The 21,866-nt window shown below is 42.7% G+C and overlaps 1 protein-coding gene across 5 annotated transcripts in view; it reads right to left on the bottom strand.

Moving 5' to 3' along the window:
* mob2a (MOB kinase activator 2a) overlaps window positions 1-21,866 on the bottom strand; it is a 65,495-nt gene that overhangs the window by 6,824 nt on the left and 36,805 nt on the right. For 3 of the 5 annotated variants that reach the window (XM_044191893.1, XM_044191891.1, XM_044191892.1), the window contains exons 2-3: window positions 2,454-2,614; window positions 636-729 (exon numbers count right to left, since the gene is read on the bottom strand). In XM_044191893.1, coding sequence (XP_044047828.1) covers window positions 636-729; window positions 2,454-2,614 — 255 coding nt within the window. Of the gene's footprint in view, window positions 1-635; window positions 730-2,453; window positions 2,615-9,843; window positions 9,939-11,490; window positions 11,773-21,866 lie in introns of those variants that run through there. The other 2 variants (XM_044191889.1, XM_044191890.1) reach the window with 2 other exon arrangements.

Genomic DNA, 21,866 nt, shown 5'->3' with positions numbered 1-21,866 from the left:
TCCCTGGTGGGGTAGCTTCAGTGTAGTGAAGCTTCATTTAATGTAGAGTATCTGGTAGCTTAGCTCACTACAATTTCCAAGTAGCTTGCCCAACACTGCTGAAAACGCAACAAATAAATAATTGGGTAAAATGAGTAAATAGCTGTGTCTTGACTTTTTCTGGCTCACACCTGTGTGTGTAGCTAGGGAAAGTAAGAAAAAAAAGGGAATTTGGTACTAAAAATACCATAACCCACTTGATTTGTCAAGTCAGACAGCTGAAGCCTCATAGTAGATCATAGTTTTAAGACAGACTTGAAAAAATGTGAACCTATCTTCAAATACACTGTGTTGCAGCACAGACACAGCAAGCATGGAGACACAAAGATGCCATACTCAGTGTCCCAGGTGCCTTAGGTAAATATACAGCTCCCTGCAGTACATTAAAGCTGCATACTGCACATTCCAAGATGGACCGTGTGGCTAGTTAAAAGACCAAAATGAACCTGAGTGCACCCTATGGGTTGTCGTCCCTTGCTGACCGGGGAAACATCCCTTGATGAATTAACCAATGGGAGACTAAATTTCTGATGAATAAACCAATGGGCTTCGGCTGGTGAGGGATGAATAAACCAAAAGCGGTGGAGATAACTTACGTGTTACAGGCCGTCATGGCTTGACAGGTGTCCCCTGTGCAGAACTCTGAGATGGTGCTGTACTGCAGGTTGATAAGATTGAAGAATGTTGTTGCTGTAGCAAAGACAAGAGAGAAAGTTCACAGCATGTTATTCAGTGTGTGGTCTGTTACACAGGAATGAATCATAGAGAGTACCACTGACCAGAACATAAAAGTGGACTATTTTTCTCATGTCACATTCGCCTATGGATGATGAGGACACACCTACAGTACAGTACACTGCAGTGCATCTGTCACTGTGATCATTGGGACAGTCACAGTCACATGCACACACTAATCCATCAGGTCACCATTTCCTTCAACAGTGTGTGAGCCTCAGGAAAAAAAAAAAGGCTGCCACTTTGGTAAGCATGAAAACATGTATTTTTGCCACGAGGGAAACTCCTTCACAGCCTGTTATGCTGCAAAACAAATCATTAGGCAAATCCAGGGTCTATTCCTGTGAAGAAAATGTAGCTTTTAGTCAAAAACATTTGTTTTGTATGTTAGTTGTATGCAGACTTGTGCGATCTTTCTGGTATGGTAACATTCCTTAAACTGCCTTTCTTTGCTAACAATTGATTTACTTACAGCTTGCAAAAACATATTGGGGGAGTTGTCAAAATGGCATTCATTTTATTACACAGTTTCTACCTAAAGAAGGTTGGGAGGTCTGGACACCATGGGCAACTCTTTAAAATGTTTTATGTAATAATTTGGGCTTTTGCCCTGAACCTCTCTGAGCAGCAGCTCTACGGATCTGGCTCCAATTTGTGAAAACAGGTCCATGATTTTCTGTCATGTTGAGCAATGAAATTACTTTCATTGTGATTCCTCCTTCCATATGGAACAAACAAACCCAAGGACACAATTTAAAAGTTGTACTGACCCACAGGAACCCTGCAGGACCCATCCCCTCTTTTACTGTTCAACAAAGAAGCCACCAAGTGGAAACATATTCAGTCAAAGTACTATTTGTTTATACATGTGGGCAGAATTAAATGACTCCAATCATTATTGATTTATTAAACAAACTATTGAATCAAAACACTGCTCAGCCCTATTGTTTGTGTTCAAACTAAATTTGTGGTGGATACAAGTTGATACAAGCCAGCTTATATAACTTCCACTTTCAACACATTAACATGTGAAAACATGTCCCACCTGTTTTATATGAATTTTATCAGTCAAAAAAATAATGAAGAAGAATGCTTTTTTTTTCCTTTTCCCTTACGAGCACCTAGCTGGTTTGCATATGTAACCAAAACAAAGTCGGGGGAGACAGACAAAATAAAAAGTCTCATAAGATCGATCAAGCAGCCGGGCCGCAGTGAGTTTACCCAACTCCAGAAATGATGCTTATAATGACAACTATAAATTTCAATGAGACTAAAAAAAAACAGTGTTCTCACACTGCTGGCAGTAAATGATGTGTGTGTGTTGTTATTGGGAACAGGCTCAACGCTGTGCCAGACCTGGATCATGTTAACAGCTTGGCTCTGTCAGAGTTGCATCTCCAGCACCACTGGAACATCTTGTCATCTCCAGATGACAAATGCATACCGACTAGGAAAAGCAATTCCAAACCCTTGAGGAAAATTTTACACAAGTCGGAGCAAACACTGAGCTTGACTAAAAGATTTTTGTGTCATAAATGAGATATTTTCACAATGAGCATGTTAAATTGCTTTTACAGGCTTAGTAATTACAGTAGTGGTTTCTGTTGGATGTGTTGGACATCATCCTCAGCTTTGTGTTCCTACATATATTCTATCATTGATGACCACCAGTCACTCACTATTGCTGGCTAGCCATTCGTTGAGGTCTATCTCTCTGGGCAGCACCACCAGCTCCTTGAGGTCAAAGTCCACCACACGGATTTTTGTGTACTCTAGCTCCAAGTACTGCTTCTTCTCTTCCGCCGGAGGCTTCTTTCCATTTGGCTTCGTCTTCGACTTCCTGAAACGCAGAAGAAAAGAGGACAGGTTAAGGAGCTGCAAATGACTTGATAAGGGCAATTAAAGATTAAGGAAATAACAAAGCGAGATTTCAAAAGTGTCTAAGAGTGATGGTACATTTACTGTTTAATCAGACACTTAATGGGAGGCAATGTAAGCTCTTTGCTGGACTGCTAGCATATTACTTTTCCAGACAGGCCTACATGATGCCACTGTTAAACATGTAGTATCCAACCAAATATTCAGGTAGTGCCGGCCAAATGCTGAGCCAACACTGAATGTGGAGGACAAATCAGCACGAGTTGGTTCTGCAGCAAAATTCCACTTGATGAACAAGGAAGTCAGCACAGGTTATTTGTTATGCATTAAATGCAATGTAAATGGAAAAAGCCATCTGCAGGTTAGCCTATGCTCAGACCCAGAAATCCATAAAACTTAGGCAATAGAATCTCTTAACTCTTACAAAAATCACAGAAAAAAGTTCCAAAACAAACTTTCTGTGACTTTTCCAAACCTGAATTCACAGCAACCTAAAGAGACCAAACAAAGAGTCCTCTGTTGCTGTACCCGACCCCTAACTCTGACCTCCGACCTAATGTTAGGTCTATAGCTTCCACCGAGACAGCTGTCCCCAGCGCCTTGTACTTCCATTTCTAGTTTTAGCATGGAGATGTCATATTGCAGTCTTCCTGCACTTCTCGGCCTGTAACCTCTCCTCCCCCAGCCCCTGCTCCTGGTCTGTATCAGTGGAGGCAGTGCAATCTGGGGTCAAAGGTTGAAAGGCTTGATACGTGAGTGAGATAAATAAACAGAGGAAGAGTTGTCTGGGGCAGTCGTTACAAAATACAGACTAATGTAACTGGACTGCCCAACAGTCCTTCTTCATCACTTTGAAAGTCAGAGCTAACAATGGCCAACTTGATCAGTATTCTGTTCATTCCTGTTCCCAACTTTTCCCTACATCTTTATTTCACTCCTTCTTGGCTCTGCTGCCGTTGTTTGTAGAGCTGGATATCACCACTAATTTCCTGATTCGATTTCTGATTTGGTTAGGGATATTTAAGTAACAATAGCAATGTTGCTTGGATATGAAAGAGGTTCTCAGAAAACTAATGCTGTAAATTGTTCAAGGAACCCTCTAACCTGGCGCATTATAAAAATATGAATGTTTACATTAAGAATTGACCCTTTAAATCACCTATAAACAGAGCTGTAATTTCCACTCAGACGCTCCAGTGTTTCCCCAACCATTATATTATAAATTAATATATAGACATTAAGAAAAACAACAGGACATTAAGGTTGAAATAATGTCCCTTAATCATCAAGTACTGCATTTCTAAATGTTGTGCTGTTATTTTCCTTCTCCTTACATTCGGCACATCTATGTGCTGTTTTTAGCTCAGAGAAAGAGTTCAAGCTAGCAGCACAGCAAGTGAAAGCAGCCAAATCTGTACAGTTTCCCCAAGTATTTGAGCCGATCAGCGGATCCCAATTCGCTGCACTTCGTGGCCGGAGAAAGCTTCTCCTGGATTCCACATCCCAGCTTCATGCATCGAAAAAATATGGGTAAACACCACTTTCTGACCTGGGCGTTTTCCTCTTTTTAGCTACCTAGCTAATGTCAATCTGCTTGTCATAGAAACAAAACCCACGTGCAGCATTTTTCTCTCTCACCACTTCACTCAAGCGCTTCTCTGCCAGAAAACAAAATGCTAGGCTATATGGACACAAGCCATAACGAGATTCAAGCTTCACACATCCACGGGAAAAGTCATATATTAAAAGATCGATCTCAGATTTTATGAAGCGATAATTCAAATGAAGATCAATTTGAATCAGAAAATTGATTTTTTAAACCCAGCCCTAGTTGTTTGGGTTTGCTTAAGGACAAGGGAGTTTCAGTTTGCTCCCTGAATTTATTGTGCTTTCGTTGACCCTCATTTCTGCCCGTCTTGCGCTCACCCCCTCTCCGGTTCTCATCCCTCCTCTCTCCACACCCTCTGTCTAAACACAATGATCCAGCCATGTGTTCTTGGCTCTCACTTTCCCTCTTTCCTTCCCAGACACACTCCAAGATGCCCCCACCATTCTTGAAAGACGGCAGCTCCAGCTCCTGGACCGGCGAGAGCTGTTCTAACAGCACTAATGACGAGGGATCATAAATACTATTCCAGCAGCAGCCAAAAAAACCCTTCTCACTTTCACTCAGGCTCTGCTTCGACTAACACTGGACTTTACAGGAAAGAAGCCATGGCTGGTGGGGTTTCTGCAGGAAAAGGGGCTTACATTCACAGTCCACATGCAGCCAGAGATATTAGAAATAGATTTAGAGAGAAACGACTGAGAACAGAAGGTACAGTGAGAGCAGAGGGGGAGAAAGGAATGAGGAGAGGAGGTAGATCGACACAGGCCCAGCTGATATCCATGGGAACTAATAAACACTTACAAAACACGACAGGACTGTGGAGCACAAGGCCTCTTGGCCAGAGCATAGTGATCAAAAGCCCTCTGCAGTTTAATTTCCCTCTCCAGGAAGCGTCGCCCTGCTTTCCACCTCAGCAAACAAGGGAAGGCATGTCAACATGTGGATGCATACGGAGCCTGCAGCAGTTTACTTTGTAAATGTTTAAGTTTCCCCCTTTTACATGTCCGCTGTAGTCTAATTTAGCTGTCAGGGGAAATGCTTAGCTGTAAACTGCCTTTGGGTCTCCTGTGAAAACGTTAAGATCTGAAGGACCAAAACTTGCACAATCACGTTCACGGACACACAACAATACTCAGGTTCTCATTTGTTGGGTAATGATTCATCAAGGTATTCAGCTTTTCCTATCAGACAGGTCCTGAGCTTGTTTTGGCCTCATTTAAAAACCAAGGACACCGCAGATTACACTGCTGGCTAATTATTAATGAGAGGCCACTTTCTGTTTCACCTCTTTTCTCCTGTTGCTTGTAGGCATTTCCTTCTGTCCTTTCCTTCATGGCTGCAGGCTAACCTGATCAAACAGCCTATTGTTCAGTGTCAGAAGCCTCAGGCCTCGCAGTTCCATCTTTGCCCTCTCTTTTCATCTCTTTCTGCACTTTCCCTGCATCTTTCTGTCCCCAACTATTATCCTGTCCCATCAGCTTCCCATTTACCTCACTCCATGACCTCGACTCTGAATCACATTCTAATTACTGGTCTTTTATTTATTTATTTATTTTTTAACTTACGGCTCCTTCCCCTGCCTGTTTTATCATCTGTTTCATTTCTCCTTATCTCGGTCTGCTTCCTTCTCCCCCTCAAAACAAAAAAAAAAACCCCTTCTTCCTGCTCATGAGGGTACAGACAGATTCATGTGGTCCGTGCGGTTTTGCACTGTGAGCTACATGTTCCGTCATGTGAAAGAGATTTACCCGAGGATGGAGCTTCATCTACAGATACCGTCAACTCTCACAACTTTTCAAAGCCTCTCAGAAAAAACGTCCGACTCCTGTGAAAGGTTCAACTCGGTTCTTGCCCCCCACCCCCCTTCCTTTTGAAAACATTCTGTTTCACTGAGCTATTTCCTGCCTCCCTCCCTCTGTAATTTCATCATTTTCCACCACTTCTTGCGAACATTTGTGTGGTAAGGGGAGGTGAAATTCTGGAGCCATTAGTTTATTTTAGGATAAAGAAAACTTCCTCTATGCCAGCACTCCTCCCCTCATACGTACATAGTCTGTCTTCACTGCAACACACACACACACACACACACACACACACACACACACACACACACACACACACACACACAGCTTTGTCTGTTCTTGGTAAAGTTCTCCCAGGCAAGTCTTTGCCATAAAAGGCAGCAGATGCCTCTTTCTCCTCACCAGATCAGCGTCAGATCAGGGCAGGCCAGAAGGCAGGAGTGGAGGGGAACTGAGGCCATGGCCAGGCACATGTCTCTGGGCTGGGGGGGACAGCCACAGCCTGCCTGGCACCAACAGGAACCAGTCTGCGTTACAGACTCATGATCAAGAAAACCTGGTCAGGCTTGGTGGAATAACATGAGTCTACTAAGAGCGATGACAAAATCACGTGCGCAAATCTAATGTCTTTTGAACTTTTCAAGTAGAGGTGGAGGGCGTGAAGCAGGAAGACAGACATGCGGGTGTTTATCTGCAATAAATGCCAATAAGGATATAGGGTTGTATAGTTGGGTGACATGGAGGTCAGTGCTGCAGAGCTGAGGAGTGACTGACTCGACAGCTGTTCAACTCAGTCTGTTAGCCACTCTCTTATCCCTTTCACTTTTCCCAGCAACACCATCTCCCCCACCCCACTGGCCGTTTTCACTCACTACCTTTCCTCCTGTACACCACCACCAGTACCCAACTGACACACTACGTTGCACACACACACAAACACACACACACACAGCCCCCTCTCCCTTTTCACAGTCAACCCAGCTGGTCACAACAGCTGCGTCACGAGCCTGATCCCACCAGAGACCCTGAGAAAATCCAAAAGAAGAGAGTCCTGTCTGGTCTAAGAGAGTGTGTTTGTGCAAGCACGTGTGTGTCCAACAAGTCCTTGTGTGTGTGCGCATGCACGGTTCAGTCTTGATTTAAGTGTGTCAAACATACATCTCTTTGGCCTCACACTGGTGCATATGTCAGCTGCTGTATGTTAGCTGACTGTTTGCCTGCTGAATACTGAATACACTTGGTTCGAAAATAAACTTTGTGTAAAGAGGCAGTCCTCTGGCAGGTACACCACAAGCCTTTCTCATTACCAGAACCTGGTTCCAATTAATCCTGGAATCACTCGGGGCCACATTACAGAGCTATGTTGGAGAATTAGTTTAAGTGCTTTCTCTAAAATACTTCAATTTGCTACTAAAGAGCTCCCCTTCCCTCTATGATGACTGCTTTTTTCATACTTAGGTCTCATCTCAACACCAAAACATGCATCCATCAACACTGATGCTCATGCTACGACTTAGAAAGCAGAGGCCTTGGATTTTGTGATTTTTTGATTGGTGCTCTCTGACTGAATACAGCTTAACTCTGAAACCCATTTAACAAAACCTGTGTAATGACTTTCCCCTTAAGCCTGCCGCTGCTGCCAAACCTGATATTGCACAACTGTTGCTTAAATTGGCCTTCTGGATAGCAGAGGAATCTAACTATTGGCATATGGATGCAGTTAATGTGATCTGCAAGGGTGAACAGCACATGCAACCATCCAACACTGAGGAAGTCTACCTTCTCCAAGACAGCTGCTGCTTATAGTGATCTGGGAGATTTGCTTTGACTGAACTGTAAAAAAAATAAAAAATTAGCGAGTGAGATACACAGAATAAGATATCTAAATTACAGGACATTTTTGTTATCTCTCTGGAACAATAAGAGACGCTCCAAGGTGCAAAGATATGCTTCTCTTGTCACTACCTGGCCTTAATACAGTACTGTTTATGTCTATGATAAGGACATGAGATAACCACCACCACAGACAACAATCAGATGTCTTCTACCCAGGAGCACCAGTGAAATCCAACACTTCTAACTGACCTGACCTTCAAATAAACACCTGATAGGTCAGAGTAAGAATCAATCAAATGTCAGGAAGTAGCTCCTTCTTTTGTCAGTTAATTGACAAACCCCCTGTTCAGGGTTTAAAAAACTGCAATAAAACATCAATAGCAACAGGATATCGCTCCAATCTCAGGCAGTAAAGATGAGAACTGAGTGAATGAACTCTGCCATTTTGTAAAAAGAGCAGCTTCAGTCAGGAGGATCATTTTTCTCCAAGCCTGGCCTCCTGATCTATTTCAGGATTCAAATTGAATAGACTCAATGGCTCTTTTCCCCGAAAAACCACAGACAGAGGAAAGCAGGCAGCCTGAGCACACCAAAGCTAAACCACAGCAGCCATTACGGGGCTAAAAAGAGACCAAGTTAAGGATGGACGAAACCAGAGGTTCAGCCTTGCAGTGTTTAAGTCTATAGAGTAACTGCTCTATCAAAGTTGTTCCTGAAGTTTCTGTGTAGTTTTAAAAGTAGCACTGACACACAAATACATGTCAGCTTTAGTTCTGGAGTGAAGAGATAAGAAGGAAACAGAAACAAAGAAAAAGGCACAGCTGCTACCGTTTAATCAGCAGCATCACTGGGGGTGTCAGCAGCACTGTAAATCAGTAAATGAGAATTGTAGCCAGGGTGCAGGCCTAAACATGCGTGCGCACACACACACACACACACACACACACACACACTCGCACTCACACACCTAATTCAACTACTGACCTACACCAGCACAGTTCTGGCTACCTCCTCTTCCCCTTGTCATCCTGTGCTAAATCCCATTCAGTGGCTCTCAGGCCTGCAGAGTATCTAAGGACCCCCTGCCAGCACTATAATGGAGCCTCATCAACATCACAACACACATGTGTGACAGGAAAGGGGGTTTTGGTTGAGATAAGACCGAGCCGCTGGTTAAGCACTTGGCAAATGGAACCTTGTCAGAAGAAGGTTGATTTGGAGCGATTGATATGGATGGTATGACTGAAGAGCTGAATGAGATTTCTCTAAACTCTGATAAATCAAATCAGTCCATCTGAATGGTTACTGAATCAAATATTAAAACAAAGGGAGAATATGCATGAGTGTGTGTGTGTGTAACCCTTTTTCAATACTGAAAAAGGGTTCAGGATTACAGAAGGCTACATATTCACTCTATGGGGACTGGACCATTAAAAATTATCTTAACAAGTCTAGTATTCATACCTGCATCCAAGCCAAGGGCATTCAACCATTCACTGGAGGGGGACTGGTTAAAAGTGGAGCTATAAACAAGTCTACTGCTCCATAAAACCCCAAACTATGCATCCTTGTTAACTTCGATGACGTGTTTTTTGTTAATTTTTTCCTCAATACGTCAAATTCGTGCGGAACTCCCCCTTTCGTCCCTCACAGACAAATAAATTAAAGGTGTACTTCCTCGGTAAGCAGCTGATTACTTAAGGCGGTTGAGTTCCCAGTAAAATTAAAGCAGCAGAACTTGTCCCTACGTGTAACAGGTCTTGCAACAGACATGACATACATACTATACAGTAACATTCTCTGCTGCGTCCATTACATCCTGCTAACAATCTGTGAAGAAATCCTAAGATGGTGGATATTCGCCTCATTAACACTCTCCACATCTTCACAGACAACAATAGGTTTTAAAGCATGTGCCCTTTGGGCTGCTGCTTGAAAACATACCTGTCCCAGACTTGAAAGGTAAGAGGAAACTTCACCAAAGCATTAACAGGATGGTCTGTCCCCTGGAGAAACACACTCATAATGACGACATGTCTTCTTCATACAACACAAAAAGTGTAGAGATACACATATGTAAACTGGGTTAATGTTTGCCTTATATACATTCTCCACCCAGAGTTCCAGCTCTTAGCCTCTGGTAGAAGATTCAGGGTTCCTCAGAGCAGGCTGACCCATTATAAACATTAATTCCTGCCTATGTCCATTAAGATTCTCAACAACTGGTAATGTAGGATGTTAGCTATGGGGCTTGCGCGATATGTTGCCATTGTCAGAAGGTGTGTATGTGCAAACTGTTACATGGAAGCTATGTGTTGCTGAGATGCTGACGTAGTTTTACTATGCAGTATGTATGATTTTATCTTCTGTGGAACTGCAGGAAGGAGTCCAGAACAAATCTCCCTACGGAGACATTATCTATTATTCACAACCGCTGTGACATAGATATTTTTTCTTAAATTGCTGTGATTCTCCACAGGGATTAATTATGACTGGGGTTGTTGTGTGTGTCACTTTGTATGACACACAAACATACTGCTAACACGTCTATTAGGGTCATGCATTCTTCAAGTCTTATGTCTGCTCGGTCATATTATGGCTTTTAGATGGCCGCAAACATAATTTATACAGCAACTTTTACACATTAAATATAGGTCAAAATGCTTTTCATTATGAGAAAACAAGCGTAAACAGTATGTTAATAGTAAAAGGTGCAATATAGATGCATGTACTTTCAATTCTAGTCACTTCTCCAATGTTCAGTTTATACTGTAGCCTATAGTGTAAATTGGATGCTTTTGAATAGGATTCAATTAAGGTTAAAAGTGCTGCTATACTCAACCGTGACCTAATGTGCTCTTTTATCCATTTCTATTAAAAACAAAAAGGTTTTAAAAAAAGTTGAGCTCCGTGATTTAAAAGAACTTCCTCTTTAATTTCTCTATGCTAAAACGTTAACAGGCGTCTTAAATAATTGACTAGACTAGATGAGGAGACTGTGTCACATTTCTCTTGCTCTTGTAGAGTCTTGTTAGTGGGAGCTGCAGGAAGAGGAATGAGGCTACACGTCCCCTACATCACCACCGGCTGGTAAATTACTGTGACCGCGAACCAGAGGCTCCCAATACGTCTGTGATTACTGCTGACAGGAGACAACTACTTATTTTTCAAGCAGAGTTATAGAGGCATATTACAACAGATTTAAACATAAGCTACTTACTTGTAGTTCGTTTTAGACGACAGGCGGGACGTGAGCACAACGTAGCTTTACGTTTTCAAGTTATAATCTCTGTTAAAGTCACCGGACGCCTGTAACATTGTAATAGAACTGCTAAATATGAAATAGTAACGAATAATTACTCTAAAAAATAAATAAATAATACAGTCAACGAGGTTTCTGGACTCTGCGGAGAAAGCAGCAGTATGCGACATATTAACAAAAGTAATTATGTATTATTTACTCGGATTATAAGGCTCGGTCCGTCGAAGCTTCATATTAATTAAAATATGTCACATCTACAGTACAGGCTCGACTCAGAGGTCATTAGCAGACACCACTTTGTCAGGTTAAAGTAAGCACGGAGTTTTTACCTTAGTACTTTTCCGACTGCCTGAAGCACCATTTTGCAACTTAGTCCGTTTTTGGAGGTTCTCTGAGAGTGCATGTCCGTCTTATCTCCAGAAAAGGAGCAATAATCTCCGACCATATCTTAAAACATGAAGATATGATGTCAGAATATCTCCCTTTCGGATTACTCAGATGTAGTCTGTCCGACTCACACCAGGGTTTGATCTATCTGAAACTCTGACTTACTACACAGCAAGAAGAAAAACTTTGCCAGGAGTTTACACACGGCCCTCCTTCTATGTCCCCTGTTGTCCAATCAGAGAAGAGAAGAGGGGCTCGGTGGGCGGGCTGTGGTAAAGTCAAAGTCTGCCCATGTGTACGTGGTTCGTGTATCTCTGTGTAGTTACAATGTAGCAACAGGTGGTCAGCTAGTAACTGTGAACCACAATGAAACAAAAAGGTACATTTTATATGCCTACTGGAATAGATCAGGTTTACATAAGTATGGCCGTTTCAATAATACAGGACAAAAAAAAAAAATTAAATGTTCTTGACAGCCCAGAGAATAACTAGTAATACATTACTCATATCAGTTTCTCAGCCATTATATTATCAGCAACATAGCTTTGAGTGGGTTTCTTTCATGGAGGAAGCAGCTACTCATATATATTCAGGAAAAAAAAACATTGATTTCTGTGTTTTTCTTCCTTTAAATAATATTGTAATAATATTTTGTCACTATAAATGTACATTATCAAACTGAGCAAACTCATCCACTAATGAGGACTGTGAAATGTGGATAAAAGCCCAGAAAAGGCTAGTAAGTGGACCATGAATTAAGATTATTTTGTCAAACTACTTTTATCCATTTTTTTTTACAGGGACAATGCACAATGATCAAATCACTGTAATGTGCCAGTGTTAGCTAAAAGGCTAATTTTCAAATTGTGTCTGTTGTGATCCACAACAACAAGGCAGGCAAAACAAAACAAAGCTGAGCAGAGGCTATGACTGTAAACTGACTCTTATGTCAGGCTCAAAAGCTGGCTAAGGTGAGTTTCAGCAGGTTTACTACTACAGTGCAGCTTACACACAACCTGCAGTTAAAAGCGTGTGTATTGTCACAGTGCGTCACTTCTTTCAGTGTGAGAACTGGTGCAGGGTTAAGCGCAGTGCACATGCAGGGACTATGCGGCGACATTCCTGTTGATTCTGGATTTCACCTGGAGTCCAACTATGACGATGGCGAGTTCAAACATGTCAAAACCGAGGAACCAGTGAGGGACAAAGCCTGTTTGAGAGCCAAAGGCAGATTCATAAGAATACCAAAACTTTTGTGTGTGCGTCTGTGGGGGAAGGCCTTGCCGGAGGGAATTGTTTGTTACAGTAATTTCAGAAGTTTCAAATTATGGACATGATTTGAAGCACGAGTAAATTCTAATTTAACTGTCAGCAGAGAGCTGAGCCAACAACACCTAAGTACAAAAGGAACAAGAGGAAACGAACACTGAATATGTGCAACTCATGAGAAGATTACAACTTGTGTTAGGGAACTATCATTCCCTCGCCCTTCTTCCCTCTAATTATGTCCTTATTCTCTCTTCTATTGCTCTGTTCACACATTTCTCCTCCCTTTCTTGGTTTGTTTTTACTTGCCTCTCCCTCTCATTGTCTCCCCTTCTCTTCAACAAGTCTGTTTTTCCTCTCTGTCTCCTCAGACAAAACTCCTGGGGCCGTGGTGGGGCTGCAGATGTGAGAAATACTGGACCAGCTGGCTGCTTCAGCATGGACACACACAGAGACACACCAATCTACGGGATCTGCGGAGCTATGTGCACTCCTTGTATGTGGGTGGGTGCAAGTAGCCAAGTGAGGAAGATAAAAGAGATTGTGAGGGTGTTGTATGTGAGAACTGTGCTTATATGTGTGTAATTTGTGTGTGCAAAGGTGTGTGTGGTGTCTGCACACATGCCATTGGAGCGTGTTTACTGTTGGACCCTCTGAGGCGCCGCTTGTTTGTTTAAAAAGCCCCTATGTGATCCAAAGAAACAATCTGATGGAATCAAAGGGACAGAGGGTCTGACAGGCGCCTCGCAGCACCCTCAGGCTGCATGACTGACTGCCTTCCTGCTTACCACACTAGGGTAGCGCACCGGACTGGGGTTTGGTGGGTGGAGTTGGGTGATCCAGGGGCCCAGTGAATGGCTCCTGCAGCAGGGGCCCGGGGGAGGGAGACCAGAACAGTCTGGTCACACTGACTTCTTCCCTGGAGCTAAATATAGCATCAGCCTGCCTGGCCCATAAAGAATACAGAGAACAGTGTAAAGAGAGGGAGGGGAGGGGGAAGATATGCATGTGAGTGTGTGTTTGAGTATGTGATGTGTGTTTGAGTGTGTGTGTGGATATGCACAAATAAGGGAGCAGCTTAACCAGAGACTGTGTAAGCATATGAGTGACTGAGCTGGTGAGGGGATACGGGGACCTGTAACCAGGTGTGAGAGTGGTTTGTGGTGGGGGCCTGGGGTTGTTGTGTTATCTAGTTACAGCTGAGCCAAAGTCAATAGTTTTTTTGATAGAAACTGAAATGTGTCCGCAGCACATCATTGAAAACTGTACCGCAAACGGGCATCAAATGTCTGGTCGGCTTTGTAATCTTGTTAACTTTTTTTTTGATCAGAAAGTTTATGATTTAAATCTAAATTTTGCCAGTTTTAGACTATTTTATTTTGACAAAGTTCTTGTATGACTGCTTGTGTTTAGACGACATTTAATATTTCAGCCTTTTGTGTTAAATAAAAAAAGGGTTTCGCAGAAAAACACGTTTATAATTCTTAAAGCAAGGTATAAAAACAACAACTAATTTTGGTGTCTATACTTGGGTATTATACTAGCACTAATATCAAAAAATGTCATACAATACTCAGCGCTATATAGTATATAGCATAATATATCATACTGTATATAAAGAGTTAGGTGATATGCTACAGTGTAAAATTGTTGTTATTGTTGATACATGAAGAACACATGTGCTACTTGTGATCACCCAAGAGAAACCAGTTTGTCGCTGTAATGGAAATCTCGTGCTCAGGGAACTTTCCATTAATTTGCTTCTAACTATTGGATCCGTGCAGCCACTGAAAATAAAAGACTTCCATTCAAGATCACTGGGGCTTGGCCTTGGGCCTCTACATTCACTGCTGAGTTACTGTGGACAAAGTGCTATAATGAATCAGGCATGAAAATTAAAGAGCAGGGGGCTTCAGGCTTAAAGTGGCCTTTTTTTTTTGGTTAAACAGGTAAATGTAGTCACACCTGTAGTTTGTCGTGTTATGCGAGCTGCAGGCTAACAGAGCAGAGACGGTCCCATTGAGCTGCACAAGTTGGACCCTCTTAAGCAATGTCTGACGTGGATGGAAATCAACGGCCGCATTCCATCGTCTGGCGGAAAGAGGTTTACTCTTTCTTCTTCGCTAACATCACAGTCACGTTTCCCTTCCACTATGCAGACAAGACACGGCATCACTCATCTTCCACCTGCTCTCACCAAACCAGATGTTGCTGCAAAGCACCGATCACTGGCACTACGTATATCCAGCCTTTCACAGGGAGCCCTACATAGAAGAGGATGTGTGTGCTGTAATGAATGAGTGGCACAGACATGAGTTAAAACTGCAGACTTCTGATTACATACTCAGTTGTTTGTGGGAGAGGCGTACTCGGGGTTACATAAGAACTTCTGGGGAGAATTAAGGATATTTTTTAACTATAAAATAACCTCTGATGTACAAAAAAAAACAACAATTTTCAGATTAGATTAACATGCAAGACCATGTATGTCTAGAGCCAGTTGTAGCCTGACTTTTATTAGTGATCACAAGCTGCTTCAAGTATGCTAACCTCATCAAAAGACAACCACCCTGGAGATACAGACAGTAAAGACTCGGATTTAATTAGAAAACACATCACTCATTTAAAAAGAGGGGAGGAGAAGAACTAAAGGCAGTTTGTGGAAACACTGTGATGTCACTTGCCTTGTGACTCATGGATGTGTTAAGCCTTAAGCTGATGAGTGAAGAAATAACAATAAGCACGATAACTACAGCAATAACTGATCAGACCAACAGATAACACAAGGAAAATAAAGACCGCAGTAGAGAAAAATACAAATAATTCTAATCATTACATCGTTGACGTTATAACGCACCAGTTGCAGGAGGCGGTCCTATGTTGAAAGAAATATGTCACATTGGTATGTTTAAAAACTGTTGCACGTTTTAACCATCTACTGATATAGGAAATAGACACTGGACTGTTAAAGCAACAAAACCCACAACAAACCCACATAAAAACATAAAAAGCTGTCCAAATGAGTAGGACATTTTGGACAAAGTGTGTTGGCCTGCAGCACTCTCTTCGCTGCTGAGAGAGATGGATGGCTGGCCCAACAGGTTGGGTCTGAAAGTCAGCGGACATTCCACCTATTTGAGACAAAGAAAACACTGATTCCAGGCCAGTAGTTGATGAGTCATAACCGCAGCAGATGCGCCCTAGGGCCTGGTAACAGCTCAGTCCTTGCCCTACTGAAGCAAACCTCCACCCAATCATAGCTGGGCTCAAATTGACAGACAGGTCAGGAGCCCAACCGTGTTAAAACCGAAATGAATAAATAAAAATCGGAGCAGTTCTTCAGTTGGCGATGTGTTCTGGGTGTGTGGGAGTGGTGTAGTATGTTTAGGTAAGGTCTTAGCCAGTGAAAACTGTGCAGACTGAAGGTCTTTAGTGCCAGGGGGTTTTCTATAGGCCCGGATAAAGGTCAGCAGGGCCAGGAGACACTCCACACTGAACCCAGCGACCCACCCTGTAATACCAACCTCCTCAATTAGACAAACAGAGTGCTGTATCTGCTGCCACAGCTTAAAAATACAGTATCTGCCTGCCACCCTCCCCTTCTAAAAAAAAAAAAATAAATAAATAAAAATATTATTAAATTGATCCTAGAAAAGGCAAATTAGCCAATCTAGGTCCCAGAACCAACTTCACCTCTTTGTGCCAGAATAGGCAGCATCAAACTTGGCAAAGTAGCAGGAGACTACCTCTGTACTTAATGACTTTGTGATCCCTTTCACTTTGTTATCATGCCAGGGTGCTCACGCCTCCTCTCTACAGGAGTCATACACACAATGCTATTATCACTGCTGTCATATCTTTGTTGATAGACAATACATGGCGGTTTAGACTTCATATTAAATGTACCAAACCTTTTAAAAAGGTGGACCAGATATCACCAGTTCTTGCCCATCAGTTTTTCTTTGACCTATTCTCTCCTTTCCACCTTTAAAGGTCTTGAAGTCCTCTTTCTCTCTTTGCATGCGCGCTCTTTCCTCCCTGGCTTCATGTCTCTTTTTCTCTGCATTCCTGTAGGGGAAGGGCTGCATGCAAAGACATGCCATCACTCTCTGCACACACAGCCTGGCTAAACAAAGGAGAGAAGAGCTACATGAAGAATGAACTAAAAAGGGGGTCAAGACAAGAGCAGGAGATCCAAGAAGCAAAACTCTCTGTTTGGTTTGACTTGGCTTTTCTTGTTTGTTTGGGAGGTAGATGAGTCCATTACATGAGCAAACATATTGGGGTTCAACTTTGTGCTCCATTTAACAGCAGGAATGGCACAAAGGAAAAATACATGACTAACTTATTGCCACTGCGTCTATAATCCAATTAGAAGTCAGGTTACTTCGGATTTTGAAATGTTAAAACTGTTTCTGCATATTTTCTGGCACTGAAGCGATTTCAAAAAGTAAGTTTGCAAAGAAGAGACAGTAGCCAAGAAAGGAGGTAATGTTCTGGTTTATGACTGAAGGAAGAGAGGGCCTTAGACAGGAGATGAGAAATACCAGACTCGTGTCCAGACGTATATATATCACCATCTCCATGGATACTGCTTAGATTAACCACGATCATATCAGCAGGAACGGGCCAGAATGGAATATGAAGAGGAGAGAGGGATGAAACGGGAGAAGTCAATGGACGAGGAGGAAGGAAGTGAGAAAGAGGGAGTAGTTGAGATCAGTTAAGCGAGAGGGGTGAAGAGAGGGCAATGGAGGAGCAGGGAAGTGTAAAACAGAACAGAAAAAGGAGAGCGAATGAGAGTAACAACAGAAGATCGGATGAGAGGAGTGAAAGAGGTTGCCTCAGTGTGGGAGGTTGTCACAGCATGCCCTGGCCGCTGCACTCCTCCCTACATTCCTTAGCAGGGGAGAGTCTCTATCCATCCCATAATTCATCACCTGGGAAGCCAAACACCTGTCTGTCAAGTATAAGAGTGCGCGCACGCGCACGCGCACACACACACACACACACACACACACACAAGGCGCCTGTGAGCCCCGAAGCTCAAGGTGCAAGGTCAGCTAAGATATAATACTCAATGAACTGACACAGGCAGCGAGGTTACGGATTAGCGGTCCAGGTGGAGGAGAAACAGGTGAGGAAGCTGACCTGCAGAATAACCTGTGACATGCTGCTGCATCACAGGTGTTCACAGCACGGCCAGAATGTGACTTTGTAGTCAGGCCTGCAGGCAAAAGGGAAATGGTAATGAGACCTTCTGTCCTGCTAATGGCTGCGGGTCTGTGGCGGAGTCACTCCATCAGTGTCATGAGATTAATCACATGACAAAAGGGACTGAGGCACAAAGATGGGGTGGGGGGAGTAGGTGTACTGTGCGCTTATAATGACATACCTTATACCAGAGGAGCGAGGGAACCCACTACTGCCAAGATGCAAGAGGGCTCAAGATAATGTGCAGCTTCTAAACTGCCTTTATAGTTGAAGTTTGGAGTTCATTCTCGACTTTGGAAACAGGATTAGAGAAAACAATCTCACCACACGGTCCATTCATCAGCAGGTGGAGTTTGCCCAGTTGTCTTGGAATTGTCAAATTTTCTTTTTTTCAGAGCACTTTAATTTTTTAATTTCATGACTTCTCATCAACGTTGGCTAAAAAGCAGAGTGTTCGAACTGATAGCTCTCATGATATACGAGTTATTATACTTGCACATAAGTGTGGGTGTGTGCGTGTGTTATGCCTTGTGCATTGCTGGAGGAAACAGAAAAGGCTTCCCCATGGCTACACGTCTTCCCAGAACTCTAATAAACCTCCAAAAAGTAAAAGAATGTGGGTTTCCTGGGAAGAATATGATAACCTTGGCGCCGAGGCTAGGACACACACCCACCCACCCTTCTATACTTCTATCTTTGTGAGGACCGTCATTGACATAATGCATTCTCTAGCCCCTTACCCTAACCTTAACCATAACCTAATTCTAACCAAGTGTTAACCTTCAAACAGCCTTTGAAGTTTTGAAGACCGGCAAAAATGTCCTCACTCTGTAGGTAAAAAACGTGTTTCAGTCTTCACTATATAGCAAGTACACACACACACACACACACACTTAACTTGCTGATCTCCCAACTGCAGATAAAATTCTGAACATTTCTGAACCAAACCAAAACATTACCTACAGATTACAGCTCCAATGTAACACAACAGTCACAGGGTGGTTTGGCTTGTGAGAGAGGAACAATCTTTTTATATAAACACACAGACACACACACACAAACACACACAAGTCCAGAGACAACGAATGTGTGAAAACAACACTGCCACCTGCTGGAACAAAATGTAGGTGTGCACGTTTTTTTACATCAGGTAAATGAAGTCAAATACAAAACCTTCTGAAACCTATAGAGCAGGAACCTGACTCTGGAGAGAAGTTTAGAGGCAATTAGAGCTATTTTTTGCTTTTGAGTAAGTAGAAGGCTGAGAGTAGGCGACATCATCTTGAACAGTACCCACCTTTGGAAAAGGCCTCTCACTGCAGACATTATCTGAAACTTACACAACCTCACAGTTAGACTGAGTTTTCCATTCCACTTTTCCATTCCAGGTTTTATAATAAGGGTGTGTGTGAGTGTGTGTGTCCGCGCACAAGCTTTTTGAACTGGAAACCAAACCAGCACTATGCTGACGCTAAAGACACCAACATCCGTTGAAAACTGTGAAACTTAATGAGTTACTTTCCACTACTGGTGTGGTTGAGGAACACGAAGAACATAAGAGAAAGAAAAACATGAAATGAAATGAAAGTATACATGAAGCAATAGTTTAGCAACTATTCAGTGAAACCACAAAACAGGGAGAGAGGAAGTTTGGGGGCAAGAAGACGGGAGTTTGTGACATAAAGAAGAGGTGCAAGGAGAGCTGTGGTCAGACATATGCTACTGTTTGCTCAGGAGCACAAGAGGCAGTCTGTGTGAGTGACCAGTAGAGAATAAGGTGGAGGGGGCTGGATAGAGGAGAAAGACTGTCATGGAATACAGGGATAGATGGAGGAAGCAAAGAGGAGGTGGCGGGAAAAGGATTGGGGTAGTGCCCATGTTTGCACAGGGTGTGTGTGTGTGTGCGTGTGGGTGGGGTGGAGCATGATGGGGTAGGCCATGGGGCTTAAGAGTGAACAGAGCTCTCTTTTCATGGTCCTAAGAAGAAAAAAAAATAAAATAAAAAAATAACAAAACCAGAGAGCAATGCCAGCATGGATTTCCAGGCCTGTCTGATGGGAAGAAGCCCTCAGTTAAAGCAGCAGTAAGGGGGTTCAGAGTAGAGCGTATACAACACACACACACTGCACAACAGCTCCGACAGGCCAGAAGATGAAGGTCAAAATTAGACTCATCTAACACAACTGCAAAATAGGTGGCAGCACAGTTAAGCTGCAACTTCTACTAGGGGTTTGTTGGTGAGTCTTACACAGTTTGGGTGGCTTTCTGTTTTCTGTTCCAAGGCTGTGCATGCCTGCCCTGATCCAGCTCATTAACTCCTAAGTGACGGCATTTAGTCACTTATTTCCTAACAAGGGGAATGTGGATGGAGCGTTTAGCGCTTCTCAGGACACTCACTCTCACACACAGACTTAAATGTACAGAATGTTCCTTTAACATGGAAATTTAAGTTGATGGTCTGACAAACCAAACTACAGCACAGTGGGGAATGAGTGACGATCGATGTTGAGCAGACAGTGGTGTGAAGAAATGTTTGCCCCCTTCCTGATTTCTTATTTTTTGCAGTTTTTAAATGAAGGTTGTTATTATTAAGGGAAAACAAAATCCAAACCTACATGGCCCTGTGTGAAATAGTGATTGCCAACCTGTCAAAACATAACTGTGGTTTATCACACCTGAGTTCAATTTCTCTAGCCACACCCAGGCCTGATTACTGCCACACCTGTTCTCAATCAAGAAATCACTTAGGACAAATAGGACCTGCCTGACAAAGTGAGGTAGACCAAAAGATCTTTAAAAGCTAGACATCATGCCGAGAGCCAAAGAAATTCAGGAACAAATAAGAAGTCTGGAAAAGGTTATAAAGCCATTTCTAAAGCTTTGGGACTCCAGCGAACCACAGTGAGAGCCATTATCTCTTGACTTTTGGGAAAATACTCTGTGGACTGACGAGACAAATGTTGAACGTTTTGAAAGGTGTGTGTCCCATTACATCTGGCGTAAAAGTAACACCGCATTTCATAAAAAGAACATCATACCAACAGTAAAATATGGCGGTGGTAGTGTGATGGTCTGGGGTTGTTTTGCTGCTTCAGGACCTGGAAGACTTGCTGTGATGAATGGAATCATGAATTCTGCTGTCTACCAAAAACTCCTGAAGGAGAATGTCCGGCCATCTGTTTGTGACCTCAGGCTGAAGCAAACTTGGATTCTGCAGTGGGACAGTAGAATCCAAAACACACCAGCAAGTCCACCTCTGAATGGCTGAAGATGAACAAAATGAAGACTTTGGAGTGGCCTAGTCAAAGTCTTGACCTGAATCCTATTGAGATGCCGTGGCATGACCTTAAAAGCAGTTCATGCTCGAAAACCCTCCAATGTAGCTGAATTACAACAACTCTGCAAAAATGAGTGGGCCAAAATTCCTCCACAGCGCTGTAAAAGACTCATTGCAAGTTATCGGAAACGCTTGATTGAGGTTATTGCTGCTAAGGGTGGCCCAACCAGTTATTAGCATTAGGAGGCAATCACTTTTTCACACAGGGCCATGTAGGTTTGGATTTTGTTTTCCCTTAATAACAACAACCTTCATTTAAAAACTGCATTTTGTGTTTACTTGTGTTATCTTTGACTAATATTTAAATTTGTTTAAGCTGAAACATTTGCATGCAAAAAAATAAGAAATCAGGAAGGGGGTAAACACTTTTTCACACCACTGTAGATCATCTCTGCTCGAGTGACTGTGTCGACATGTTCTACATCTCACTGTCTGACTCCAACAGAGCGTGGCCAATGAAATGAGGCAACTATGTGAAAAATGTTTTTTATGTAACCCTGA

The sequence above is a fragment of the Siniperca chuatsi genome, linkage group LG4, assembly GCF_020085105.1.
Source record: "Siniperca chuatsi isolate FFG_IHB_CAS linkage group LG4, ASM2008510v1, whole genome shotgun sequence".
NCBI classification, from domain to species: domain Eukaryota; kingdom Metazoa; phylum Chordata; class Actinopteri; order Centrarchiformes; family Sinipercidae; genus Siniperca; species Siniperca chuatsi.
This window is presented reverse-complemented; position numbering and strand designations above follow the sequence as displayed.